Genomic DNA, 11068 nt, shown 5'->3' with positions numbered 1-11068 from the left:
TACCACTAGCTAGTTTTCTTTTGAAAAAATGATAAAAATAGCCATTTTTTTTAAAATTTTAACAAAAATAGTCATTTTAAAAAGTGATTAATTTTAACCGATTGAATACTCCACAGTCAGTTGGGTATCCTAATTTGTATAAGATACTCTGCTAGTTGGATATTTCATATATGAATACTCCACTGACTAACAGTTAGGTATCTCGTATCAAAATGAATACTCCAATGACATGACAGTTGGGTATCCCGACGGCTAAAGTTTGCTGACTTTTTAGAAATTGATCATTTTTATAAATTTTATATAAAATTAATCTAAATTTGTCCTTCCTCCCTTTATTTTAGTACAATATAAATATGTTGTTTAAGGTTTGGATAAGATTATCCGTACATAGAAAAGACCGATCTATTTCATTTAAACTAATTTAACCCCAGCTTAGTAGTACCCCGTCCCATTAAATTTTATACATTACTTTTCGGCACGTTTTTCAATACTTCTTTAAAGTATAACTCCCCCATATTTTTAAAATTTTTTTTTTCTGAATAAAAGTTTCATGTTTAAATTTTTATTAAAAAAAATTTAAAAAAAATAGTATAAAACTATATTTTATAAAAGTCTCGAAATAGTGCAAACAGTGCACGTATTAGAATCAATGGGACGGAGGGAGTAGTATTTTAACTTCTCTCCTACACCAATCCACGTGTTATAAACACTGACAACAAGTAACAACAACTCTTCTACATCTAAACTTCTCCCCCCTGTTGTAAATCTGTGATCCTACTACATCTTCTTATATATAGAGGCCAGCTTCTTGATAACATTCATCCATTCATTTACATTTTCTTACTTCATACTCATTCTTGCTTCCATTCTTGTTTTCATAGCAACAAGCGTTCACTATTTTGTTTTTAGATCATCACATTTTGATTGCATTGTGTTTGTTATTAAAACCATAAAAAAAGATGTTGGGAATATTTAACAAGGAGTTGGTGAATGCACCAAAAGAGCTCAACAGCCCTGCTGCACCTCATCCTCACAGGCTGGTGGCTGAGAAGCCAAAACAGATACTTCCTGAGGAGTGTTTGAAGGAGTTCTTGTCAACTCATTCCAATGCTTTCTCTCTTTCTTTTTCTAATAATGCTGCTTCTCTCGCTTTTGCCCCTCCTCCTACCCCTTTCCCTAATCACAGGTCTCTTCTTTTCTACATTACGTTTATTTTATCCTATTGCAAGTCTTGATTTTTGGATCTAACAGACTACTTTTGTTTATTATCTACTGTTCCAGGTTGTTCTCTGGGGTTGATGACATTTACTGTACTTTTCTGGGGAGTCTGAACAACTTGAGCAGCCTCAACAAGCAGTATGGACTATCTAAATGTGGGAACGAGGCCATGTTTGTGATCGAGGCTTACAGGACCCTCCGCGACAGGGGTCCCTACCCTGCCCATCAGGTCCTCAAGGATCTTGATGGGAGTTTTGGATTTGTGCTGTATGATACCAAGGCTAAATCTGTGTTTATTTCATTGAGTGCTGATGGAGGAGTCAAGCTCTTCTGGGGAATAGCTTCTGATGGCTCTGTCATGATTTCTGATAATTTGGACCTCATCAAAGCCAGCTGTGCTAAATCTTTTGCTCCCTTCCCTACTGGTAAGCAATCATAACTTTGTGTGAATTATATGACTACATGAACTCATTCTGTTATATTTGCTTTCGTTAGAAGACTAATTTCAATTGTGTTGCTCAGGGTGTATGTATCACAGTGAAGGAGGATTGATGAGTTTCGAGCATCCAACAAACAAATTGAAGGCAATGCCAAGGGTAGATAGTGAGGGGTTCATGTGTGGATCAAACTTCAAAGTTGATGTTTACTCCAAGACCAAAAGCATGCCAAGGGTTGGTAGTGAAGCCAATTGGGCAGCCATTTGGGGACAACAAGCCTAACCTAATCTTGATGCCAAAATTGAGAATGCTGACAAACTTGTTATTTGTCTTTAATTCATGTTCTTTTCATTGTTTATTTCTAGGTTTTCTTGTTTCTGCCTTTTAAGTTGGACTCAGATTCCTAAGCTTCTGTAAATGACTGTGTACTGAGAATGATCTTTGATCTTTGATATTTGAAGATTTTCAACGTTTTCTTGATCTAAATTATACAATGTTAGAAGTTAGCATAAACTGTTTGAATATCTCACATGTCCATTCTCCTTGCAATTTTTTTTCTTATTTTCTGCAGAACAATTCGTACCAAGTACTAACACCGACACGTCTAAAATCAGCAAGAACCAACGACAACATTCGTATTTTCTATAAACATAAGAGCTAAAAAATGTTATAAAGAAAGGCACTACTACACAAGTATTGATCTACCCTTGCAAATCTATAATCAGCTTCTGAGCACAGTCAACATGCCCAATTGTTATAGCTTTTCGGCCAAAAAGTTGGATTTATAAAAGTTAGGGGCGTCTATTCCTTGATCAAACTACAATAAAACAAACACTAGTTGGAACAGGACAACCATTGTAAATTTTGACACAACACAATGCATTCCAACAAGCACATTCAAATAAACTAGTGACCCTGTCCTGCATTTTACAAACTACTGAACAACTACAACTCATTATAAGTGATACGCTTTTAGAAAACTAACACATAAAGAGCGAAAAGAGATTATGTATTGTAAGGTATGTGATTAACTAAGTCACATTAATTTTAAGCAGAAAGGGAGGAAAGAAACATGATAAGACGTCAAAATCTCTCACAACTTACGCATAACAGTAAGAAAAAATTACATTATCATCCAGATTTTTCTGTTCAAAATAGAACTTATAATCAATGTTTCTTTCTGTTTCTTTATAAGCCTGATGTTTCTTTATATAGAAAACTTACAATCTCTTTCTTTCTGTTCAAAAGAGAACTTATAAGCCTGATGTTTCTATATATAGAACTTATATTAATCAATGATTAAAATCAGTAGTCACCTGCAGAACATACGCAATTGATCACTTTGCAAACTTTACAAGCGACTTTCCTTCCTCATACATCCCCAAACTCTCCCTGAAGGAAGTCTCTATGATACAAGACTTGGGTCTTAACAGTGGTTCGTCTGTAGCCCCCTGCATACAAATTCCAAGATTTTTGTAATGCATGGTCTTCAGATTACATGACAATATGCCTCTGATGTGAACAAGTCCCAGCAACGCAAGCTTCTGTATCAAAATTGTTCCCCTGTTTGTAATATCATGTGGCCACCCTCCTTTCTTGAGTGTGGCTGAAAATCGTAAAATCCAAGAAATAAGACCATATTCCTGCCTCCTCAACCATATACGATAAGGATGGCTGACCACATGTGCATCAAAAACGCAAAGGGGAGTGAACCCTCAAACTCCATAAGCTCAAACACGGCAGTTGCTTCTAGACACTTGGAAACTATTCTCGGCACTTTAAGTTCCCGAAACACCTCATTGTCAAAGTCAAAAGACAACATCCAAACATGTCCACTACGATAACAACGGCCATCTTCCTGACATTCGGGCTTTGAATTTTCCAACCAATAGAAACTACCACTAACATAACCCCATCAGGCTGACCTATTCTAGGAACCACGGGATAGGTTTCTTTAAACTATAAACCTCGACCTTAGGAGCCATATCCCCAAACTGATCCCCCTTACTATCCGAAACATAAACAACCCTAACCACTCTATAATCATTACCAGCCAGCCTTATTATAACCCAACCCAGATATAAAATAAATAGGGTAGATAATATCGAAAAGGTTGCTGAAACAACTCGTAACAAGGGCTATGTGAGTTTTAACACAAGCGTTCCAAAGATACAAATGCCGAGGAGAGTAAAACACATGTAGATCAGTTAATTAGGGTTTGTAATTAGAGAGTACCATTTTTTGTTGACTGATGTTGACCTGATTAGGGCTTTGACCGGTAGTCTTAAGAGGATGTTAGCTGTCATTTCATGTGGAAGATCATTAAAGGACGTCGGAGCATTCCTTGAGGCCTTTACACTTGACATTTTTGGAAAAAAAAAAAGTTTCAGAGAGAGAGAGATGGAGAGTATGTTTGTGTCTGTCTGTTATAATTACTATTAAAAAAATCACTAATGCTCTCTTTTTTTTAAAAAAAAAATCACTAATGCTCTGTTAAAGCTCTGGTTCATACGAATAGACAGAAATGAAAAAAAATAATCGTTCTTCAATTTACAATTTAATTTACAATTTTCTATAAATTCGATTAATGGCACCTTATTTTCTTGCTGAAATGGCCGTGTCTGAAGGCTGAATGCAAAATAATATGAAAAATATAGAGAAAGGAACCAAGCTTCCCAAGTAAAAGAAGTATTGAAATATATACAATGATGAAGCTATTTGGGGCTTGGGCATAGTATACGTTCATTTAGTATGAACTTGATGAAACTGGTATCATATAAGAAATTCCTGAATCACAATATTCGTATCTATTTCTTAATAAAAATTCTTTTCGGCATGTAGAGATCGTTACACAACTTCACGAAAAATGTTCTAAATCCGTCTCCATGAAGATGATGCAATTGATCAAAAGCCTTTTACCATTTCTGTTGGGAGACCTGGTGGCTGCTGCAATGATAAGAATACTTCTTCATTGGCATATCCTTCCAACTTTTTTATATAAATGTATATTATCACCTAGCTCAGTATTTTTAGCACCACTGATCTAAGAGGCACATACACGATTATAATGTAGGTGGATCAAATGCATTTCGAAAATGAGATATTAAAAGCTACTGTCAGCTAAAATAGAACATCCAAATTTATAAATGAGTTTTGTGACCATCTAAAGAAAACATATCAACTTAACTAGTATGCAGGTGACATAAGAAGCAATTGAAAGTAAATCATATGCTAGACATAAGTACTTCCTAAACTTGCTACATAAATAAATTACATCATGTTGAGTACAAAAGTTCCCCCACCAAATTCTCTCAGCAGAAACTAGCACAACTTCATATATATGCCCGCATGGACCGCGCCTAATAAAGTTAGCAACACTTTCAAAACAAAATCAGCTACACCTGCACTGTAAGAACCAGGGAGAATAATTATGGCACAAACACGATCAGTCCATGCTGATACGATTATATATATTGTGTAAGAATATAACTATGGAATAAGTCAAGTTATGGTTGGCAATAAGAGAATACTTGCTGCAGAAACTGTTCAAAGGTTCAGCTAATCAGCAAAAGTTTGAACGGATCAAACAAGTTATGATAGTTACACTAACAATGTGAGGACAACAGAAGTAGAAAACTGAAAAACTCTAAGAATGATCAAATAGAACAGCATACTGCTTTCACTACATTCAACCTACTATTGAACATCTAGGTAAATTACACTATCTGAAGTTCAAAGTTTCTATCTCTTCTTCTCAACACAGGTCACGCTACTTACAAACAAGGAAAGAGTGAGGGAGATGTATACATCACAACGTATGTTACTAGCTGAGATAGACTAATTTTATTAGCATAAAGGAGAGAGAGAGGAAACATGATCCCAAATTCTTGACTCCACACATCTTAAAAATATGTATTATTTAAAATTTACTACCACAAACTAAAATTTTATATGCTAAACAAAACAGATGATAGACAGATGATCATAACCACTAGAAATATAGATTGATATCTACTTACCACCAAGAAACTCATAATTGCTCATTGGGCATACTTCAACAATGACTTTCCTCCCTCGAACATGACTAAACTCTCCGCGAAGGAAGTGTCTACGACACAAGGAGCAACAAGGAACTGGGAAACCTCTTCACCTCCACGCTTGCAAATTCCAAGATCTTTATACTGAATTGTATTGAGATTACATGATAATATCTTTGAAACCTCAAGAACGCCAAAAGGATATGACTCTAATATAAGTGTCCCGCTCTTGGTAATATTCATAGGAAACCCAAATTTCTCAAGTACAGCTCTAAAACGCAAAGTCCAAGAATTTTCACCATTTTCATGCCTCATCAACCATATGGCATAAGTACGGCTGGTATCTTTTTTCCTGCCCTGTTTACCAGAAACACACAGAGAGAGCGAACCCTCAAACTCCATAAGATTATGAGTGTCACTTAATCCTATACAACTTGAAACTTCATCCGGCACTTTAATTTCCCCAAACACCTCAGTATCAAAGTCAAATGACAATATCCACACATCTTTACGCCCTTCTCCCTCAGTCCTGACTTTAGTTTCTAACCAGTAGTACCTACCCTCGACATAAGTCCCGTATTCCATACCAATTCTAGGAACGACAATGTCCTTTAACTTCCTCCACGTATGCTTCTTCATACTATAAATCTCGACTCTAGGAGCCACATCTTCAAACCCCTTCATATTATAAACAATCCTCACAACTCTATAATCATTACTAGCCTCATTAAACCCGAACCCCACAATAAAATACCACCGATCACGGTTATTAAGAAGTGTCTTAAAACAAGTCGAAACAAGTACTAAATGCCTCTTAACACAAGGATTCCACAAATACAAGTCTCGAGAACCGTAACAAGCATGTAAATCAGTTAGTAAAACAAGTCCATTAACCGAAGCTATAAGTTTCAAGCTATTACTCTTAGTTTTAAACGGAATTTCATAATTTTCGATTACGGAACCTGTTTGAGCTTCAACTAAGGAGCAGTAGTTTTGATGAGAGATAATTGGAGGGATTATTAACACAGCATTATCATGAGTGTGGGAGATAGCATGCTTAATTTGAGAAGAAACGAAATTAGGGTTTGAGATTAGAGAGTACCATTTCTTGTTCACTGATGTTGACCGGATTAAAGATTTCACAGGTAGTCTTAAGAAGATGTTGACGGACATTTCATGAGGAAGATCTTCAAACGACGTCGTAGTAGTGTTCAACGACATTCTGACAGAAGACTTGAAGGAGTTTCAGACAAGAGAGTGCGCCAGTGTGGACTGTGCTGTCAGCTGTGTATGCTTAGATGTTAGAGACACATGTGAACAAGGTTTCAGTTTTGGAGACAAGCCGACTGGAAATTATCAATTTTAAATGTTTAGAAAAGAATTTAACATTAAAAGCCAATAAATACGAAAGGCTAAAATAAAATTATTATATTATGTCTATTATAATAATTATGATGATAAAATGTCACCTTTGTAATCTTGTACTCTGTTACATATATAAGTGAAAAAATTATAATTTCATATTATTTTGTATTAAATGTTAAAAGATATGAAAAGAGTGATAGACGTAAATAATAAAACTCAAGAATTAAAAAAAATGAAGACAATTACAAAAAATCCAAAACTATTTTGCAAATAAATCTATATTATATTATAATAGACGAAACATTAAAAATTTGGTAGTCGGTCGATCGGTACTTGCTGTAATTACTTAATTACCCTTACTTAATTGTGCTAATTCTAATTATTGGTTGATCAATTCTAATTCTAATTGATATTTGAAGTCAACTTCCTCTATTAATTTATCAATTTCAATTCTATTTTATATTAAACTCTATATCACTATAATTTATGTTAAATTCAACTTCTTCTACAAATTTAAATTTGAATTCATATCGATTTCTTTATCATTCTAATTTGTTACTTCGGGCGAAATTAAATTTAAACAAACTAAATATAATTTTTAAGATTTGGTTTATATATAATGTGACTCGGGTTAAGATAAAATAATAAATACTATCAATATTTCTAAAAAATTATAAAAATGAACTTGGATAAATAAAATAATATATTTTATAAATAACATGGATTTATGTTGAAGGGTAAAATTTCTGAACTCCTATTTTCTATAATATTTACGATTTTTTTCTTCAAGCCATGATAATTTTAACTTTAAAAATCAAAAGTTAAAAAGTTTCATCATGTACCAATAATTAAGTTTGGATACATCTGACCTGTTTTTATTTTCGAACATTCCATGTTCAGTGCACGCCGTGCCAACATGTAAATACATAACCGTAAAAAACATATTTTTAAGTCGCATTGTTTTAAAAAAATCACATACAGCATAAGGTAAAGGGGGGCATTACTATTATTTTTAGTGTAATGAGTACCTGACTTGAGTCCGCGTTGATATAAAAAATCAAGTTTATATGCAAATGTGAAGCAGGAAGGGTAACAGGCTGGTTCCCAGTTCGTCCACAAAATGCCTAACCGGCCTCTCAATTAAACAACCATCTTTTACTTATTAAAAAAATAATAATAATAATAAGCAGAGCCACTATATAAGTGAATCAAATACATTCCAAGAAAAAAAGAGAGAGAGAATAATTATGAAAAAATTCACATGCTCTGTTAGCAATAAGATCATCCAGTTGATTATAAAGAGAACCATAAACATCCGGAGAACACAAAATAATCATGATGATAATAGTAACAAATGGGAGTCCGGTACAGTTTCTCCACATTAAAGTCCTGAACTTGGTACGTAAAGAAATTACATCATGTTGAGTTCAAAAGTTTCTCCACAGATTATTTTCAGCAAAAGCTAGCACCTTCATACGAATGCCGCACCTTATAGACTTGGCAGGATTTTAAAGCAAATTACCAACTATACCTGCAGTGCAAGTAACTGAGTGAGTTATTTACAGCAACAAACACCATCCAATAATCGATCTATGCTCATACAAAATTATTTATTGCACCATCTAAAGTTTCATACATTTATTTATTGCACCATCTAAAGTTTAAAAGTACAATATGTTTCTCTTACCACAGGTCACACCTCACAGAGTTGTCCAGATTTCTAGAACTGAACAAGAACTGAATTTAGGTCTATATAAAAAAGATTCCAAAAAGAGAGAAACACAAGTCCCTAAAAGCATTGTTCATTTTTTCTTATTGTACAGGACAATTAACAAATAAATAGCTTTCCAAAATATAATCAGTCAAACACTTCAACATTTATGTTGAGTGGTTTACAACTAGATAACCTTAGTTGGATGCCAACAGGTGATATACCTTCAAAGTGTAACCCAGTTCCGAACATCTGCATTTCAATAATGTTTGCTATATGGCAAAGGTCTGCCTAAATTCCTTCATCGTAACACTAAATCGTTTAATGCAAGTAGCAGCTTCTCATTCGACTAACAAAGGCATTTCTATTACAAAGGCAACTCGTCCAGAAACCTCATTATTGATGATTTAACTTTAATAGTTGAAAACTGCAATTGGTAAATGTGCTGATTAGCATATAACTTTTCAACAAATCATGGACTTTGTTTAGATGTGACAATTTATTTAGTTACCACCAACTTAAAATGACATAGAACTTGCATACTAGATTATAAACCCTTACTTACATAAAGGGAGACAAATTTGTTTCTAGGAAACATAGGACAAGTAACCACAGATCTCCAGTGTGCTATCAAGTCAAAACAAATTTAAAAACCCTCTAATGCTTTTTACAAACCACTTGACAACTACAATTTGAAACAAGCGATGTTCTTTGAATGATACACAGAAAGAGCAAGGGAGAAAATATAATATCACAAAGGTATGTTATGAAACTCAGCTACATTCATCATAAGCAGAAAAGGAAGAAAAGAAACATAATACCAAAGCAAAAGTTTCTCACAACTTGGGCATAAAAGAAACTTTATCACAATCATCCAGATTTCTATATACTTAATAGTGGACAGATTGTATAAATAAATCAATAATCTTAAAAATGACCATGCTCCATGTAAACTGAAATACTGTAGTTTGAAATCTACTTACCACCGGAAGATACGCGATTGACTACTTTGCAAACTTCAAAAGTGACTTTCCTCCCCCGTAAATAACCAAACTCTCCGTGAAGGAAGTGTTTACCATACAAGGCTCAATAGCTACCAGCTGATCATCTGTGCCCTCAGGCTTACCAAATCCAAGATCTCTGTGATGCATGGTGTTCAAATTTACTGATAAAATTTTGGTAATATCAATACGTTCCCTGAACGGATGCACCTCTAACAGAAGTGTTCCCCCCTTGGTAATACTGATTGGCCACCCACCTTCCTTGAGTGTAGCTCTAAACCGTAACTTCCAAGAGGTAACACCATTTTCCTGCCTCATCAACCATATAAGATAAGGACATACAAACCGCGAGTGAACCCTCAAATTCCATTAGCCTAAATTTGGCATTTGTTCCTAAGCAAAGGGCAACTTTTCTTGGCACCTTAAATTCCCCAAACACCTCTGTCTCAAAATCAAAGGACAAAATCCACAGGTCTTCACTATTATTATAACGAACATCACCCAGTGTCGTGGGAAAGGTCGTCTCAAACCAGTAAAAACTACCATTAACATAAACTCCATCAGCCGAACCATATCTAGGAACTATAGGGTCTTTAATCCTCCTCCACGTCTGTTTCCTCAAACTATAAACCTCAACCTTAGAAGGACTCACCCTATCCCGAGCAAAAAAAATCCTTACAACTCTATAATCATTACTTGCTTTATTAAAACCAAACCCGACAAGACAAAAACATCTAACAAAGTCGCCAATAACATTCTTGAAACAAGTCGAAACAAGGGTTCTGTGAGTCCGAACACAAGGGTTCCACAAATACAAATCGCGATAACTATTAAGCATAGCAATGTCAGTTAATAACATAAGCCCGTCTACAGAACCAACTAGTTTCAAGGTGTTGCTCTTAGTAGTAAAGGGAATTTTATATTTTTCGAAAACTTTCGAGGTTTCGACGGAGACTAAGGAGCAATGTTTGTCTTGAGAGAGAATTGGAGGGACAATTAATACAACATTATTATCACATTGTGAGACAGCATGTTTTATTTGAGAAGAAATGAAAAGAGGGTTTGAGATTAGAGAGTACCATTTCTTGTTAACTGATGTTGACCGAATTAGGGCTTTGACTGGAAGTCTTAAGAGGATGTTGGAAGCTGTTTCTGGGGGAAGATCGTCGAACGATGTCGTACTAGTCTTGGAAGCCATTGTTGTTGAAGCTAGGGTTTAAGCGGAGAAGAGAGAGGTGTGCGTTGTATCTCAACTCAACAAATAGAAAATGTGCTGGCAAGTCCCGGCAAAATGGTTCA

General features: G+C 34.9%; 3 protein-coding genes across 5 annotated transcripts; 1 reads left to right on the top strand and 2 right to left on the bottom strand.

Moving 5' to 3' along the window:
• Positions 1-738: 738 nt before the first annotated feature.
• Positions 739-2141, top strand: LOC141670442 (stem-specific protein TSJT1-like). The gene is made up of 3 exons (XM_074476282.1): positions 739-1186; positions 1282-1643; positions 1741-2141. Exons 1-3 carry the CDS (start codon positions 960-962, stop codon positions 1935-1937), a joined length of 786 nt encoding a protein of 261 aa, XP_074332383.1. The 5' UTR covers positions 739-959; the 3' UTR covers positions 1938-2141.
• A 2635-nt stretch (positions 2142-4776) lies between these two features.
• Positions 4777-11068, bottom strand: LOC141672464 (F-box/kelch-repeat protein At3g17530-like). 3 transcript variants are annotated; one of them, XM_074479075.1, is made up of 4 exons: positions 10849-11068; positions 9752-10422; positions 5675-6976; positions 4777-5061 (listed from the first exon to the last, which is right to left on the bottom strand). In XM_074479075.1, exon 3 carries the CDS (start codon positions 6911-6913, stop codon positions 5696-5698), a length of 1218 nt encoding a protein of 405 aa, XP_074335176.1. In that variant the 5' UTR covers positions 6914-6976; positions 9752-10422; positions 10849-11068; the 3' UTR covers positions 4777-5061; positions 5675-5695. The 3 variants fall into 3 exon arrangements, with proteins under 3 accessions (XP_074335176.1, XP_074335175.1, XP_074335177.1); XM_074479074.1 differs by having other exon boundaries at positions 9752-11068; XM_074479076.1 differs by having other exon boundaries at positions 4777-5056; positions 9752-11068.
• LOC141673575 (F-box/kelch-repeat protein At3g23880-like) lies at positions 10044-10967 on the bottom strand. Its single transcript, XM_074480328.1, has one exon. The coding sequence runs from the start codon at positions 10965-10967 to the stop codon at positions 10044-10046; it is 924 nt and encodes a 307-aa protein (XP_074336429.1).

The sequence above is a fragment of the Apium graveolens genome, chromosome 7, assembly GCF_009905375.1.
Source record: "Apium graveolens cultivar Ventura chromosome 7, ASM990537v1, whole genome shotgun sequence".
NCBI lineage: Eukaryota > Viridiplantae > Streptophyta > Magnoliopsida > Apiales > Apiaceae > Apium > Apium graveolens.
The sequence above is the reverse complement of the archived record's forward strand: the minus strand, read 5'-3'. Positions and strand labels throughout refer to the sequence as shown.